This window comes from Paramisgurnus dabryanus, chromosome 22 (genome assembly GCF_030506205.2).
Source record: "Paramisgurnus dabryanus chromosome 22, PD_genome_1.1, whole genome shotgun sequence".
NCBI lineage: Eukaryota > Metazoa > Chordata > Actinopteri > Cypriniformes > Cobitidae > Paramisgurnus > Paramisgurnus dabryanus.
The window spans coordinates 10,029,620-10,048,469 of NC_133358.1; the positions used below are offsets into that span (position 1 = coordinate 10,029,620).

At 38.6% G+C, this 18,850-nt stretch overlaps 1 protein-coding gene across 4 annotated transcripts in view; it reads right to left on the reverse strand.

The window, feature by feature from the left end:
• The window catches only part of wdr37 (WD repeat domain 37), a 43,807-nt gene that overhangs the window by 7,308 nt on the left and 17,649 nt on the right, over nt 1-18,850 (reverse strand). For all 4 annotated transcript variants that reach the window (XM_073813087.1, XM_065294730.2, XM_065294731.2 and 1 more), the window contains 8 exons: nt 18,668-18,763; nt 18,381-18,445; nt 13,143-13,278; nt 12,803-12,874; nt 12,588-12,632; nt 10,708-10,784; nt 10,031-10,265; nt 9,780-9,921 (listed from right to left, as the gene is read on the reverse strand). In XM_073813087.1, coding sequence (XP_073669188.1) covers nt 9,780-9,921; nt 10,031-10,265; nt 10,708-10,784; nt 12,588-12,632; nt 12,803-12,874; nt 13,143-13,278; nt 18,381-18,445; nt 18,668-18,763 — 868 coding nt within the window. The remainder of the gene's footprint in view (nt 1-9,779; nt 9,922-10,030; nt 10,266-10,707; nt 10,785-12,587; nt 12,633-12,802; nt 12,875-13,142; nt 13,279-18,380; nt 18,446-18,667; nt 18,764-18,850) is intronic.

The window sequence follows — 18,850 nt, forward strand, 5'->3', positions numbered from 1 at the left end:
GGGAAGGGGAGTGTGTGCATTTAATAGAGATCCAGTTCAGGGGTATAGAGTAATAAGCTCCTTAAAACAATGAAGGCAAGGTATCCCACCTGATCACATACACTTGATGATGTAAAACAACTTCAAGAAACTGTAGGAAGTTCAGCATTTGGAAATATCCAAAATGCACAAAACTTACATTTACTCTGTATACACATACTAAATGAAGAGTTAATCCTAAAACTTCGTTGCAAAGTCTGTAGTTTTGCAGCAGAATTGGGCTACCTTAAAGCGGTTGCATGGTTTGCTTCTCCCCCCTAAGAATTTTGTTTATTGGGTGCTGGTATTTGGGATATGGTCATTGGGGTAGTCCTGCAATGTGATTGTTTCCATTTTAGGACTGGGTTGCCAGATCTGCATAACAAAACTAGCACAATCACATTCCAGATTGTCGTTTGGATGGGTGCTGTCCAGCTCCCAAACTACAAAATATTATAAATCACCAGAATACTAACAGGTCTATGTAGGTTTGTAACTCCAAAAGGGAAAGTAACTGATCGAAAAAAAGTTCACATATAGTTGAAATAATGATTTTTTGTAATGGAGTACAATAATATTATCTGGCAGCTGCTTTTATCCAAAGACACTTACTCACTACAGGTGCAGCCCTCATGACGTAACCCGAGGTTAAGTGTCCTGCTGTTCAAGGGCACAATGGTGCTGGTTCATTGATCAACCTATTTGGAGCTCGAACCTACAGCTTTTTGGCAACCAGCCTAGATCTTTAACAGAGACGCAGAACTATGATAGGCTTGTCATCAAGCATTAACCTGATCTGTCTCAAAGGAGACATCAGCTGTGATCGTTCCCCAGTGAGAAACCCATCGTGACATGTTACCAGGACAGCAGGTGTGTTCCCCACTTTCTGTCTTAAACACACTTGTGACAGGTTCAGACTGCAAATGCCCTGCAGTGGAAGAAGGGAGTGAACGCTTTGACCTCTGTGTTCACCGACCCATCTGTCATGTCTCATTTGTACCGTGTCACTTATTTGCGGCATCATTAGATGATCAGTAGATGATGTTTTGGCACTGTCTGCTATCCTTGCTTACACACTATAACGGGTTCACAACACTTGAGGTAGAGTTCAAGTGTCAAGACCGTATCTTTCAAACCCAAGTCTAAGTCAAAGCCATGACAGTGCTGGAAATTCAAAAAGATCCTCCGACAGAGGAATTGATAGATAGGAGTGCATTTCTTTTTGAGGATGTGAAAATTTCCTGGTGATTTTGAAATGCAATTGAATTACATTTCTGAAAAGAAAATGGATGACCTGCAGCAAAAGCTGAGCTTTAGTTTTGGCTCAGGGGCAAATCACCCCACATTCTCAAAGGAAAGAAAAAACAAATGGCAGAAATTTCTGCTTAAGCCTTTGATGTGGTGTGCAATTCAAGTGTGCAGTCAAAAGTTAAAGAGTCTGAGTCGCAAGTTATTTTTACTGGTGGCCCAGGCCCGTTTTCATGAATCGCGTCAAAGGCGATAGATATAACTAAGATGCATTGATATTACTATGAATGGGAGAAAGTGCAACACTCTAGCGTCCCGCCTCTCAATGAAAAGAACCAATCACAAAACAAACAATTGTACAGATTGTTGTAAAGTACTTAACTTTACCTTTGCACATGCACAGCAGCTCAAGCAACCTGGGAAAGTGTTTATTAGCACCATTTGCACTTACGATATGACATTTATGGTACAATTTATGTCAGATGTAATTGTTGGTCAGAAATAACTTGTTTTATTAAATTATTAGTGATTTTAAAGATATCGGTCTTACTTATTCAAGTAGAGAGGACTTCTATCATTGAAATAGGTGCCTGGAGGCATTGCAAATATGGCTTACACTAAAGAAACTTTGTGTCACCTGCATTGTGTAGTTCAAACTAATTTTCATTTTTTGGCTCAACTATTCCTTTAACCATAACTTAATTTGTTGCTGATCTTGACGCAAGCAATAATTAATAGACACAAACTTGATGTATCACGCTTTGTCACTGTCTGTCAAAGACAGATAATGAATCCTGTGCGTACCTAGATGCATGGTGTTGTACGACACTACAGGGGCCTTTCCATTCGTGTTCACACTACGCTTCCCAAAATCACCGCTGAGAACATCACGGATAAACATAATCTAACTCCTATAGGGATAAAGTGGCACTTTTGAAAGTTTTCCTACACTTATGCTGCGAACAGCAGAAAACAGTGGGCAAAGGCATGACTGTTTCATCTAAGTGTCCATATGCTGGAATGCTGCGCTCATGGTGCGTCCCTATGATGTGGGTTATTGGAGTGAGTCAGGCATATGTCAGCTGTACTACACAACTGAGATGAACTTCCCTCACAATACTGTACGGACAGTTTAACGGCCTCCGCCTGAATTACAGGAACGTACATAACGTACTGTCACATGTCAAAGAGATATTGTACATATCCCAGTGCTGTGTCTTTAAAAAAAATCATCAAATGAGGTGTTGTTCATCTGTGAGAGACGTCAAGGGACTGTGATGTTAGTCAAAGATCATCACTTAGGGCGCACTCACAGTATCCAAACCAAACCGCGCTCGGGCGCGTTTGACCCCCAAAGCCAGGTTTGTTTGAGTAGTGTGATCGCTCTGTTCCGTGCCCGGGCGCGGATTGTTTAATCGCGCCGCGGCCGGGTTGCAGAGGTGGGCCGGAGCACGGTTCACTTGGGCTCAGGCGCGGAAGACTATGGTGTGAGCGCGATTCAAAAGGTGAAGACGTCAGTTGCGCGACCACTCACGTTCATCTGCCTCCGTAAAAACCTTTTGATGCGAGCAGCGGGGTAACGTGAATGTCCGAGCTGCACACGTGACAGATCAACTAAGCAATATGATGACATGTGAGAGGGCTGTCTGTAATTGCGCACCAAATGACTCAGAATAAAAAACACAGACTTATCATTACGGTGGGTTCCAGTGTTAAGAGAGCGCTTTACTTCCTGCTTTTTTCTAAACAATCGCATCTTAATGACGAAAGCGCTCCCGGACTCGGATCGATAAGAAGTACAGTGTGAGTGCGTGCACCTGGGGGAGTAGGGAGGGGTGACAATCGCGCTGGGGCATGGTTTGGTTTGGTTTGGTTTGGATAATGTGAGTGTGCCCTTAAACTATGCACTATGTACTCACCCATCTAGTGTATGAAGAGTAGTATCATCCCAAATGTAACACAAAGGGGTGGTTTCCTGGACAAGGATTAGACTAGTCCTAGACTAAAATAAACATAAGAGCCTTCCAAATTGAAAACAACTTGCACTTACATATCTTAAAATACATCAGTGTCCTTTGTTTTGCCTAAAAATGCAAACAAGTAATGTTTTTAGTAAGGCATGTTTGTTAAAACATTTCCTAATTAAACTAAGGCCTAGTCCTGGTTTAAGATAATCCCTGTCCAGGAAACCGCCCCTCAATGATTTTTACTAAGACAATTTGTACAATGTTCCTTTAATGTCATTGTTATTTGTTTTGTCCAACATTACTTCAGTAAGTGTCAGACTGAAATGTAACCAACTCCGGAGGCGACTTTGCTCCAACAGCATCTGTTACATAAGCAAAGCCGCGACCGTTGAGTGCATGAAGTATCCTAGTGTTTTCCACAGGATTTTGAGACTTGTGGTGGTGATGATGTCACATGCCAATTAGCATACATGTGACGTCATCACGTGTTTGCGTTTGATCGAGTGTTGGCACCTGATATGTTTCAGTTCTACTCTTTGATCGGTCACATTATATTGCATTTTAACACAACTGAATGCTATTTTTACATATTATCAGTAATGTTGTCAGACATAAAATGAGTAGCCTATAAAATAGTGACTAAACACGACCCAGTAACGCCTCGTGTTTAATCCAACTGCTGCTAAAATCCTGATTTATAAACGCGACATTGTCTGACAAAATCACCATACATTTACATTGAAGCCTTACTGCTGTTACTCTTCTCATCAATTCCTCTGTTTTGAGAGGGAGAGAACGGGTGTGTGTGTGGAAAACACTAATGCTAACCTTTCGTCAAGTCATGATAAACTTGATCAGCCGTCTTCTCTGTCAGTAACATCTGTGACTGTTGACGTTTACGTGAAAAAGAAAGTAGGAACGGACATTGAAAACACCGCCACCTTTTCACTTATGTGAGAGAGGCGTGCGCGCTGCAAGCAACATTAGAGAAAAGGAGGGGCGCGCTGGGCACTTGCAACAATGAATTAAGACGTTTTTAAACAGTAAAATATAAATGTAAATGGTAATCATGAAAAATATATTTCAGTGTGGCGGTCAGTGTTGATTCAGTGGCGGTGCGCCACGAGTAAATCAATGTATGGGAAACACTGTCCAAAATGCACACTCAAATTTTAGCTTGAATGAGTGCATCATCAACAGGGTACTTAACTCTTTCCCCGCCATTGACGTCTATTAAGAGAAAACGCTTCCTTGCCAAAGACGACTTTTTTCGGCAACCTATATTTCCGCTATTATCCACCAGGTGACGCTCTTACCCAACTTAAAAAGCCCGGAAACAACCCCTTAGAGCAAACAGTCAGAACTCAGTGTATGTTTTGAGGATCGCTCTGAATCTAATCTCAAATCAAAAGTCCTTCACAAAAATGCAATTATCTCAGCTTTTTTCTCAAAATGTTGTATTTGGACTCCACATGGAATCACACATATTTGCTTGGCTGTCTAATACCAGCTTCAGACTACACAATTTTGGCACAATCCATTTGATGTAGGGTACCCAAATGAAGGTAGGATGCAACTTTTTTGTTTGAAAGCAGAGGGCCTGTTATTTTATTTGATATATTATATGTTTATATATTTAAAGAAGAACATTTTCTGGAAGACATTAAACTTTTGTGAAAATCATAAAAAATGCTGGAGCTGGCTGGCAACTTAAAAAAAAAATGCTGGCGGGAAAAGTGTTAAAGTACACTTTCTTTTATGGTATTTTTAATGGGAACACACTACTTGAACTACTTACCATTTACATTCTCATTGGGAAGGCGAAAGTAGCGTCCGAAGTCCGGAAACAAGAGCGTAATGGTGCTTTTCCATTGCATAGTACCCCACGGTTTAGTTTAGTTTTGGTCGGGTCAGCTCACTTCACTTTGGCGTGGTTAGCTTTTCCATCGAGTTTAGTATCACTTCGTAGTGGGAGGGATTATAGGCGTGTCGTTATATTTGCGCTGCATACTGCTAAGACATCATACAAGTGAGAGCGCTGTTGTACATTCCCATACATTTATTAATTTCTCAGTCCGCCACAAAATTAAAATTGGCCACCACAAACAGATGTTTGCACATCGCATTTATCACTACCTCTGTCTCACATGACAGTTTCTGTTCAAACACCCGTGGCGTCATTCGACGGCGCTCCGCTGAGCCTCATCTAAGTTGCTTTTAAGAATATATGCCAACGTGCGCGTCGTGAATGTTCCGCCACAAACTGCAAGAATGGAAAAAACTGTTATGGTGTCCCTGATTCTCAACCTGTGGAGGTTTTTTATCGATAAAAGTGAGTTTGGGAACTTAGCAGAGCACAGAAGACAACATGTTTGCTCGAGACAGCGCAAGCTAGCACTGAGGTAAAGCTAATCTATATTATAGCGATGATGCTGTAGTGACGATTTTGTCAGACCAATCAGTGATCTACAGTGTTTTTGCGTCACGTGTGGTATCAGCTCGGGTCGCTTGGAACCCCAACCGAGGTGGTACGAAAAAAAGTATCGGGTACCACGTTGTGCACCTAATGGAAAAGCTCCCAAAAGTAAGCTGACCCGACCCAAACTAAACCAAACCGTGGTGTACTATGCAATAGAAAAGCGCCATAAAAGTACAAATACCATAATTTCTCTTCATTTCACAGTGTTTAATACAATGTACGAAAGAGCTTCGGTGTTCCTATTTGTCAACGTCACAGTTCTGACAAACCAATCACAGAGGACTGGAAAAATTAATCCTGGCAGTTTTTCTGCTGAAACATCACGAAGCATCACAGACGTGTGGTGTTGGTGTTGTGTGATGACACACTATACAAGATAAAACGACTGATTCCTATCACCCATTGGTGTTTACAAATCACCACAACACCCTACGTCAAACAGATTGTGCCAAAATTGTGTAGTCTGAAGCTGGCATTAGACAGCCAAGCAAATGTGCCTGATGCCATGTGGAGTCCAAAATACTGAGAATACACAGAGGTTTATTACGCCTGACTCAAATCATGCATGTCTCCTGTGTGCACAGCATGAATGAATATAAACCCAGGCTGTCGGAAGGTGTGTAAGTGCGCAAGTGTGCATTTGGTCTTTAGGAGGTCTTTAGCTCCTGCCAGGACTGGTGCAGAGCTCATTTATCTTATAGTCCCAGGGCAGCAGAGCATTCACTCCTACTGACAACACAACCCTCTCTCTCTCTCCCTCCCTCCCTCTCTCTCACCTGTGACTCAATCAGTTCACACACTGTACTGTACGCCACTCATTACACCCAACAGCTGTCTCACCAGCCCACACGCACATCTGCATACAGAAACACTCATGCACGCTTATAAATAAACCTATTTCCCCATAAAGATCTCATTCATTACGTCTTGCAATGCATTTCCATGTCAAATCAGGTGTTTATGCATTTGTGCAAAACTCACGGAGGTGTCGAGGTTCTTGCCAGGGCATTGCTATTCCCCCATATATTGCAGTTAACCTAAAAATGAACCCTCACCCTCAGGCCATTACCGATATATCGTCAGCATCTTATCTCATCCTTACCGTCAAGCCCTGAATTGCACATCTCTGTGCAATGGGACAAGCACTTTTCGCAATATTCGCAACAAGTATCGCCACAAAGAAGCTACTGAATACTTTTCTGAAGTCATGCTACACCAATTTCTGATGTCAATAGGATATAAACTGGTGTTAATGTGTATGTGGAGAGTTTCTTAGTGCTCAGTGGCTGGTGAATTTAATAACCCAAAACAATTAGTTACATGGTTTTAACGCTGTCAGTTTTGACAACAACTCACATTGCACATACAGAGCCCACAGACTATGCAACAACATTAAAGAAGTATTTTCCTCTGGGTGATTTTTGGTGTTGGGTAAAATGATCTGCACAGCGCTACTGTCATATTGAGGTAACACCCGTCTTCACTTCATTTACACTATGAGCTGTGCACTAACATACCTGAAAGGAGTGAAAAAGTCAAATCTTTCTGTTAAAGGTGTTATATTACAGAAAAACTGTTTTTTTGGGCCCAAAATGTGTCAACACACATAGGCCCCCTATTTTTTTATGTGATGACGAAATCACGGAATCAAAGCATTAAAAATGGAATTTACTTAACAACGCGGAATGTACCGAAATGTTGGATTCAGACATTTTCAAATGTTAGTTTCACTAATCAGCAAATGACAAAAATGTGTGGAAACATTTTCCTTTTGTGTACAGTTTCCTTTTGTTAGATTAAAACTTTTAAAATAAATTGTTGTAAAATTTTATTTGTTTAAAGGCGGGATGCATGATCTCTGAAAGCCAATGTTGACATTTGAAATCAGCTAAACAAACACGCCCAGGGTTTCCCGCAGCATATTTCAGTTAAGGCGGCCCACCTAAGCTTGGAAACCCTACCGCCTTAACTAGGTCGTCCCAAAAAAAAAAATAATAATAAAATTCGCTGCACAAAAGGCCGTCAAGTGCATCTCGGAGAATAGCGCGTACGCGCATCACACCGCGAGCCGGGACGCGCGCCACGGCCGAAATGAGAAAGACGTGGTCCGGACCGTCACTGTTTGGAGGATAACTAGCCAGTTGATAAAACATCTCGGAGAATAGCGCAGACGCGCTTCACACCGCAAGCGTGCATGCGCATCACGGCCGAAATAAGATAAGACTTTGTCGGTCATGTCTGGAGGATAGCCAGTTGATTTAGCGTGTCCGTGAGAACTGTAAGTGGACTTATGTTTTGGGGTTATTCAAGCCAGCCTGTTATTGTATTAGTCTATAGTTCTTGCAATTTTAAAGTAAGTTAGCTGTTGATTTTGTTGTTTGAGCAACCTGCTAGCTAGGTTTCACGTGCCTGTTGATGAGATATAATTGTTGAGCGCTCTGCTCATTTTATTTATGTGCATTATTTACATGCTACAGTAATTACACTCCTTTAAGATAATGTAATTCATATAGGGAAATAATCAATCAGTTTGTAAAATTTTTGCGCTATCTATCATCGTTCGCCAGACCTTCTACAACATCTGCTTCAGTTTTGTGTTTATTAACCCTTTAGTTTCACTTCATCACGCAGCTATTCACGTTAGAGGTAAAACATTTCATTAATTAATAATCTAGTATGTGTTCATTTTTTGTCATAGTTTCTTCAAAATTAAGTTTTATTTGAGTGTTTTAAAAATAAATATTTTATTTATTTTATTAAAATATTTTAATTTTCATCATGACGCATACGCACGCCCCTTTGATTGCCACGCCCTCGGCCCCTAACACCCCTACCCCAATAGAATACCCAATCCAGGCAACAATGTCGATTAGTAGCCCCGTACTGCTGATTGGCTACAAGTGTGTTTTGGTACCAGACTCTCTTTTCCAAAGAGTTTTTAAAAAATCATGCACCCCGCCTTTAATGTTTTCTATTTATAAGATATGCTTTTTGATTACTGATATGCTTCCACATCCATTATAAAGCACTCTCGTACCTTACCGGGCAAATTTTATAATCAATAAAGTTGCAGATAATCTAAAGTATCGTTCGTCAGAAATCTGCAAGATCCAAACGCCGAGCCGCCAAGCAGAGATATCCGAATGGCTCCTGTCGTTTCACTGAGACTTAAGGACAGTAATTGACTTTGCACAGAGCGGCTGACAGTGGGAACCGTGCACTAGTACGGAGACTAATCTCATTACACCGATTGTCTATTTGAGAGCATTAAGCCGGGATCTGACAGAATTATACATGTCGGCCTTGAACATAATGAGCGGCGTGTAATCCTCAGTAATCAAAGACTGCAGCGACTCCTCATATCTGCCTTCACCACCACTAAACACCAGTCAACTCATTTTACACCACATCAAAACATAACCCAGACTATGGCCATCGAAAGGCGTTACGCATGATGAGGATTATTCCAGAAACGAAAAGGAAGAAATTAACGATACACATAAAATCTGATGTAGGAAAGTTTGAAGAAACTTGAATGTGGGGGTTAAGGTATCCTATGAAATATCTGCAAATGCTGCACTGCCATCTAGTGGTAAGTATGAACCAGTGCAACAAAGACATTTAGGCTGCTATTTTCATAATATGCCAATTAATCCTTATGAACTATAAACATCAGGAATCTCATTACACACAGTTTGCACTACAGGCATGACTGAGCCATCTGACTTTGAATGAATTTTACACAGCAATATTTAGAAACCAGAATAGCATGGAGCCTTGGGAGTGAGCTCTTCGGACTAAATCAAATTAAAAACCACACAGTGACCATCTAGCAATGCCGTACTGTTTAGAGAGTCAGTCTTGTAACTCGAATATCACCGGTTAGATTCCCAAGACCAGCAGGCACTGACTAAGGTGCCCTTAAACAAGGCACCTTATCCCAAAGTCCTCCCCGGGCACTGCTGTGACCGCTGCCCACTGCTCCGGGTGTGTGCGAGTTAAATGCAGAGGTAAACTGGTTCATTCAATGTCCTAGCAACAACAAGACTAGAGATTGGGTGACTCACTCTGTGTGACCCTGGAAGACATTCACCGAGTGAATGGAAGGATCTCTGAAATCCCAGAGGCGGAAGGTTGTGTCCCTGGATGAGGTCACCACCAGGCGCTGTGTGGGATGAGTACAGCAGTGGGTCAGCTCTTGATCGTGACCTGCCAACACATATACACATATGAGCCTGAAACACTGGGAACATTGGAAAAGATAAACTAGTAAAACAAGTAACTATTATCAAGTCACGAACCATGTGGACACGTTTACCTGTGAGCGTGTGCACTAATTCAGAGGTTTCTACATCATAAAGATTGGCAGCTCGGTCCCAGGATGCAGTCACCACCTGCTTTCCTCCCACCAGCCAATCAGCTGCAATCACCACCCCCTGGTGGCTTTTTAAGGTTGTCGTGGCGACGCGGATGGTGGGGCATTCACTGGGCCCATCCGCCTCCCCGTCGGCCTCGTCTTTATCGGAGAAATCCACGTCATCGTCCAGCGAGGCCTGATTTAGAGAGAAGATGAGTGGCAAGACGTCACAAAGACACCATTATGGATAAAAATTATTTATTTATGAGATTACAGCTTACTGTAAACTTAAATGAAGGAATGGAAAGTGGTGGAAAAATGAATGAATATTTTAAAGCGTACTACATGATTTAGTCAGACAGCAGAAAAAGGAATGAGGTAAACCATTCCTTCATCTAAAATAAAAAGTGGCCTACATTTGAAACATGTAAATTATACAGGACTTTTTAGTATATACAGTTCAAACCTATTATTGTCGTGTGCTTCAAAAACACTAAAAGAATTATTAATGGAATTGTTAAGGAACCAGAATCATTAAATTCCTATTAATTCCCGTTCCTAATGGGAAGAGATAGGAGACATAGATGGAGGTGGGAGGAGCATCACTACATTAAAGGTGCGTGTGGTTTAATACTCACGCTGATGTCAGCTGGCGGCTGGGGAAGTGGCAGCTGTACCATGTAACGCCAGATGTGTGCAGTCTGGTCCCCGGACGCTGTCAGAAAACACACAAAAAACAAACACAGATGGACTGTGAGTATCAGATTAAAATGAGAACAGTCAAATTATATGAGAAAAGCATTAGGAGGGCAGTCATGTGACTTTAGTTGGGAGATAAAACAACAGCATTAGAGTAAGAGATCTAGCAGTTGCTTTTAGGCATTAACAATGGACAATAACATTAACAGTAGACGGACGTTTCCTGTAATGAAAGGAAACTTTCAGTCTTTTAAAGTAAAAAATAATAACAGCAGATGGGTTTGGAACGGCATGAGGTCAAGTTATTAATGACAAAATTATAATGTTTTTATTAAAGGGCAAATATTATGCCCATTTTTGAAAGAATAGAATTTTCAAGTGTGCCTTAAATGTGTCCGTAAAGTTTCTGCTTAAAGGAACACACCGACTTTTTGGGACTCCCAAAAAGGTTATTCACCGTATCACCCAGATTTAGATAAGTCCATACATATCTTTTTCATTTCCGTGGGTGCCGTAACTCTATCTGACGCACCCACCGCTAGCTTAGCTTAGCACAAAGACTGGAAGTAAATGGCTCCAGCTAGCATACTGCTCCCAATAAGTGATAAAATAACACCAACATTTTCCTATTTGTTGTGATTTGCCTGCAACACCTGAGAAGCCCTGTGGTCAGGAGCAGAGAGTTTGCGGAGAATATAGTTCCCAGTATGTATACGGTTAAAAGATGGCTATATGTCTCATATGACCTTGTTTTTTGTACATGCTGTGATTATACAAATCACAACTTATAAATAGGAAAATGTTGCCATTATTTGTCACTTATTTGGAGCAGTATGCTAGCTGGAGCCATTTACTTTCAGTCTTTGTGCTAAGCTAGGCTAGAGCGTTGGGTGTGTCAGACAGAGTTACAGGGCGCACAGAGATGAAAAGGGTACGTATGGACTTATCTAACTCTGGGGGATACGCTGAATAAGCTAAAGTCCCAAAAAGTTGGCGTGTTCCTTTAAAATACCCCACAGATCATTTATTAAAGCATGTCCAAAATGCCCCTATTTGGGTGGGAGCAAAAAAGGGCTGTTTTCATGTCTGTACCTTTCAAAGCAAATGAGCTAATGCTCATCACTCCCTTCCCAACATACAGTGCGCTTTTGGTTATAAATAGATCAGATTCCTGTGGACATGAAGCTACATGAGCGCTACAACATGCCATCAAACATATTCAGAAAATCTTTTGGGTAAAATTAACCAGGCAGTCGTAGGCTGTGGGCGGGGCTTTGTTTTTGTGATTTCACATTAACAAGAGAATCAAAACAGCATGTCTAATGAGACTGGTTTGATTTAATGGGGATAATTTTAGGGGTATCGTGTTAAAAAACAGCCAAACACATTGATGTCCAAACAAACACCTTGCAAAAGAAGATTTTGCAAAAAAGGGGGTTTAAAAATAAACAAAAGCATTTTGCATTTTGTTCATGCCCAAATTGTTCACATCATCCTAATATGTTTTTGTTTTTCATCACTACTCAATCAACATTTATTTATACAGCCCTTTACAACACTCAAGGTGAACCAAAGTGCTTTCCAATAAAAACAAAACAATAAAGACAAAAAAAACAATAAAATAAAATAAATAAAAACAAGAAATATATAAAAAATGTCACAGCAACTGCTAGATATTAAAAGCCAGTCTTAATACTTTAAAAGCTTCATGTTGTTTTAAAATCCATGAGAATGTGCTGATGTTATTCTCGATTCTAACAAGAATTAGTCATAATACAGCAGGGTTGCCGTCAGTGCAAAACAAACTAGACAGATATACCTGTAAGTGCCATCTGTTCTGTAGGGTGAAACTTAATGGAGTTTACTGCAAAAACAGGAGATAAACAATCATTAGACACAAGAATCTAAACACTAAATAACCCAAAACACTGAGATACATCATCTGATATCTGAAAACATTCATCTTTGAATACAACTACAGTTTACGGAGCATACACATTCACACACAAGCGCAGCACAAAAAGAGCTACATACCTGATCCGGCATGACCGACGTATTTTAACAGACATTTCCCAGTCTCAATACTCCACAGCATTGAACAGTGATCTACAATACATAATACAGACAGATGTTTGTCTAGCTGTTCAACGTGTTTACATTTAAATGTGTAGCAAAACGTTGACCTGAAATGATGCAATGTGTGAAAAATAATAGGACAACATTTCAGCCTATTAGTATTCATTTAAACTGTTGTTGGCTTTTAAAGCCGGGACAACAGATGAAAATGTTCCTATTGGGCTATTTCTGCATCATATTGATTTTTTTTTTCTTTCCCGCTATCAAAAAAAGGCAAGTGTAGCTGTGGTAGGTGTACCGGCTGAGGCCGTGCCCAGAACTAGCGGCTGAACCCGAGTCACGGCCAGATCCCATATCCCGTCTCTGTGACCCACATATTCCTTCGCCAGCTGACAGACCGCACGTGACGTGGTTGCTTTGAAACTGGACACGATCTGAGGGACGAATAAGGAGAAGTTAACACGTGATCAGATGTTCAGCACACAAACACACACACAGAGATGTTTAACTACAAGATGAAACAAAAGCAGCGCAGAAGCATGGGATACTTAATGTCTCTACATTTATAACACACTGCATGTGGTTATACTGCTGGAATGTATGAACAAAATGCATTCAGTCATACAGTCTCTCAAACATGATCAAAGCTTATGAGTGTGTAGTCAATACTTCTGTAATAATAATAAAAAAACACCTAAATGAGCTAGCAAACTAAAAATATTTCAAATACCTTGCCATGGTGACAAAAATCAGTTACCCAAATCTTTACTATATTTACTAGAAAGCCTTAAAATAATGAAAACAGTCTTGCATTGACAATTACAAAGCATACAAAAATGTGACTCTGAGAAAAGTACAATTCAATATAAAAACAATGAAAGACATTCACAAAATTGCTCAAATTAACACTTATATTGCATTATTTTTAAATGACGATGGCCTGTTGACTGTAGATGGCCCGTAATACTGTATGCATTAAACAAAACTAATTACAAAGTAACTGGACTGAAAAAAATGATTCATTCAATTTACTCAATTTTTTAAGGTAAGTGGTTGCAATCAATTTATTTATGCTACATTTAAACAAAAAAAATTAGTAATAGAAAACAAAACAAAAAACTTTAGTTTAAATGTATCTTAAAGGTGCAGTGTGTAATTGTTTGAAGGATCTCTTGAAAGAAATGCAAAATAATATACAAAACTATATTATCAGTGGTGTATAAAGACCTTTTAAAATGAACCGTTATGTTTTTGTAACCTTAGAATGAGACCTTTTTATCTACATACACCGAGGGTCCCGAGTCGCCATTTTGTGCCGCCATGTTTCTACAGAAGCCCTTAACGCACAAAGGTTTTTACTAAGTTGTCTTCGACGATGAAATGTTTGTCCAGTGGTGGCTATCGTAGCTTCTTTATGCATTTCAAAAGCAAGGGTTGGGCAGTGGACTGAGCCATTGGTTGCAATTCGCAACCTCACCACTAGATGCCGCTAAAATTTACACACTGCACCTTTAAATAAATTGATTGCAACCACTTACATTAAAAAAATTGAGTAAATTGAATGAATCATTTTTCAGTGTGTATTTTGAGATAAAAAAATTAATAAATCCCTATCTTTAGCATGTATACACAGTAGTACTGTATCTTTACTGCTTATCATTTAAAATAGGCCTACTGTATGTGGGTACTACTTAACAATATGTTATATTTGTTAACATTAGTAAATACACTAGCTTACATTAACTAACAATGAGCAATATAGTTTTCAGCATCTTTGTTAATGTTAGTTAATGCCAATACAATTGTCCATGTTAGTTCATTGTGTATTAACTAATGTTAACAGATACATAGCTATTGCTACCTATAACACATCAAATTCATATCATTTATACAAACAATGAATGAATATACAAAGCTACTGATTTAATAGAAGCATGATATTATTGGCATGGATCTGATTTGGCCAATAATATTATAATGCCCAATTTTACTTACAATTTTTTCAGTCACAGTATAAAATGTCTATATCAGTGCATCCCCTTCGTATTTATATGTAATGTTTAAAACAAAGAAGTATTGAAGTACAGTTTTAATTAAAAGCAAGGAAGCAAATGACTTTTATAAAGCAATGGATTGTATGCAAGCACATTGATATGCAGCCTACAGCTACTGATAAGCTCTCAATTTCACTAAAGGTTAAGACCAAACACAGCCAGCACAAATGATGTCAACACTGAAAATGCTCTTCAGTTTATATTAAATGATGTATTATCGACAAAAAAAAAAAAGAAGAAAATGACACCAAATTGACTGAGATTATTTGACGTTTGACGAAACATACAATAGACCCAAGTTATTAACAACAGCTTTGTCTTATACGCTCCAGTAATCTTGTGTAAAGCACCATTCAAAACTTTATGAATGCAAGCCCACAGGAAGGTGTTTACTCATAGATATAAAAGTCAAATAAAACTATACTTTGTTTTAACTAAAACTCAGAAAAAGCCACACTAGGAAATATACTTCCAGTGTATATTATTGTTCAAATAAAAGCTTGATCATATGAAATAAAAATAACAATAACAATCAATGCATAGCGTTTCATGGAAATAAAAAAATAGGCTAAGAGAAAAAAAATACAAAACCAACAGCTTTTTATTACCCCTTTTTGAACATTGATCAAACTTTTTCTGCTTATACTTTTTATTTATATAACAAATCAATGAAGACAGCAGCAAAAAAAAAAGTAAAACACTGGCAACAAATTATAAAGCAAATCCGATAGCTTAGAACGTTTTGAAAGTATGTCAATTTTAAAGATTACCCATCAAGAGAGCATTTTCAACACAAACTACACGAGAAACACCAGCTAATGTTCACTTCAATGGGGTAAAGAGTAATTTTGTCTCATCTGGAAAGTCTACAGAGTTTTGAGGGGCAGGGATGACACCACTTTACAGAACTAGTCAGCAGGGGGATCAACTTCTTTTATAAACTGTGATACATTTTAAACAAGGTTAAAAGAAAACTTAACTGTCAGTTTGTTAAAACAAACCTATCACAACAAGACCATGATTCATGTGTGTATGTATAAATATCCTTGCTTGTACCCCATAGCCCTGGGTCATCCCGGCCAACACTTTGGCCATGGTCACCATCAAGATATTTGGCCTTTGCATATTTGTCCCATTTGTGTGTAAGATTCTTATTGGTGATAGGGACATTACAATGAAATCATCAGCCAATAAGAAGCTCAACACAGCACCGAAATCTTGAACTAATTCAAGATTTAAATTTGCTTAGGCCAAATCTTTTAATGGGGTCAAATTTGCTGGCAGGGAAGATGATATGTGTCAAAGAGGTTTCAAAGCCAAGACAATTGTACTGTAAGCAATATTTCTCACAACTTTTCTTGCTACCCACTAGTTTTGGACATGTCGAGTTAGTGTTTGGTTAGCCAGAATATATACCTCACTGTCAAAGCACATCATTATGTGAAAGAAAGCGGGTTATGATGACCCCCAACTGTTGGATAGTTCATGCATTTTGGCACACTGAGGAGTAAATTACCCATGAGTCTCCACCCCATAACTCCCAGTTCCCCACATTGAAGTTGCGAGGTCCACCTACTTTCCCCGGGAAAGAATTTGAGCGCTACATCAGTGAGACCGAGAGAAGAGAAACATTTTAATCTGTGAGGTCTGTGAAACAGCATCATTCACTAAACCACATTTTAGTTCCTTACTGCTGAATCTGTAGGTACAAATGCCAATTTTGTTTTAAATGTGAGGAAAACTATAAGATTCAAAACAGCTTTCTAAAAGCGTTTATTTCAGTCAGCCTTTGTGTGAGAAAAAGCAACTGTGCCCGAATTGTGTTTGTGGAAATGACACTGAAAGAAACTTCAGTCAAACAGAAACACTCAAGACAAAACACAGAGATTAAAATAAGCACTAAAGCATGTCTAAAGTACTGCTACCAAACCAGTACACTTTTCATTGCATACATGCATCAATGCATATATTTGAATGAACTATTGTCTTTACCTTTCTTTTTTATGGTCAATACCAACACACTTCCTTTACAAGGGTAAAACAAGTCTAAAGCTGTAAAGGTTTAAGTACTGTCCAGTAAGTAAAGGGATGGCATTTGAAGCTAAATGTCAAAGATCAAAACGTTGTTAGCCTGGCAAAAAATGGGAGATACAGGGTAGTTGACAAATCAACCATAAATGTGTCATATGGTGTGACAGGAAATATTTCGAAAATGTTTAAAAAAAATTTAAAGTTAATTTTTATTTGTAAGTCTAACATTAAAGAGCACCTTTTACATAGCTTAAAACAAGATTATTTCGTGTGAATCGGATAACAAGTGCTCTTTAAGATAAATCTCTCTCAAGCTATTTGTATATTATAAGGGTTTTCTACATCACATCATATGATACATAACATGTAAACTACCCATGTAATAAACGCAGTGTAATATATTGGCTTCCAAAATTGGAAAATAGCCCAACAAACTAATTTGCATTTTAAAAGATATCTAATAGCCGTCCAAACACAGTCCAGACGTCTAGGCTAAAAACAAGGCAAAATCTGGGATGTCGGTGAAAATATAACAGAAGGCTAAAAATAATGAAATAATAAATAAATGAAACCAAACACCTTGTAATCACTGTTAACCTACATAATGAAATATCAGACAGCAAGTTATTTAAACCAAAACAACATGCAAGCACATTCAAGTTTATTTTGGCTAGAAGTGGGTTACTCATAGCTGGACTATATTGGGTCTATAGTTAACCTAGAAGGTGAGATGATGTCTATTGCATGCTGGGAATAGATTTGTTGCGATTTGGATGTGCGAAGTAGCCTATGGTGACACACCATTCACATATTTTTTAAAGTACATCTGTACTGTAAAATTAAACTGTACTTAAAGCAACAAAATTAGAAGCCTTAAAAATGCATTAAATGTTATGAAAATATTAAGTTCGGTTAATTGAGATTTTGAAGTAAATGTAACATTTGGTAGAGCAAAAGTTTTTGTCCTCTCACAATATACTTAAACTACATCTTTACATATCCCAGATGTGGGGAAGAAGATCCCCTTGCTGCCATTATATTTAAAAGTTTTTAACAATTCCTTTAACAAAAGTCAATTCTTAATTTTAAGAAATAAATTTTCTCTCATAAATCTTCAGGAGTTATATATAATATATTTTAATAAATAACATTTACATATACATATACATATTTAAATGGGCCTTTTAATTTCTTGTACACTACTGTTGGCTATTAGCTGCAAAATGTTATGTATTCTGACAACCCTTGCTTAATGCTTAAGTATTTACATTTGCTAAATAACTAAATCTGTTTGCTGGCAAATACCAGGACTTTACACTGTGATATTAAAGCTTTATATTGAGATTAGTGATGTTTACCAGGAGAAATATTCAAAGCTTGAACCAGAATAACGTGTGAGTTTTATCCTGGGGAAAATGTAAGTCATTAAATGTAAGTAAACAAAATTATACCTTGCTTGTTGAGGCCTTGTATGTTGTCTTTAGTTTTTGGGACAGTTGACTTGTACTATGACTAGCTGTAAACACAAAAATATATGAACGAATTATGATAGAAGAAAAATTACAACATAAACTGAATTAAATGTAACTCAGAATTATTTGATCAATGGTACAGGAGTTAAAATATCATAAAAATGTCAGATAAGGATACAGGGTTATTATTTATTCAATTTATTTGTTTAATGATCTGATATTACAGTTGAAGAACAACAGCTAATTGTTAAATATGTTCTGTGTACCTTTTGTTTTCAAGGCTCCTTTGCTGAGATCGCCTCCATCGACTGTCTGTCCCTCTCCAGCCAAACGTTCATTCAGCGAATCAATCTCTCTCCTCACTGTACCATTCAAAACAACACAAGATCATCAACTGAACGGGCCCTACTTATGCCAAAATAAATTAAATAGACACTACTGTTGACAGT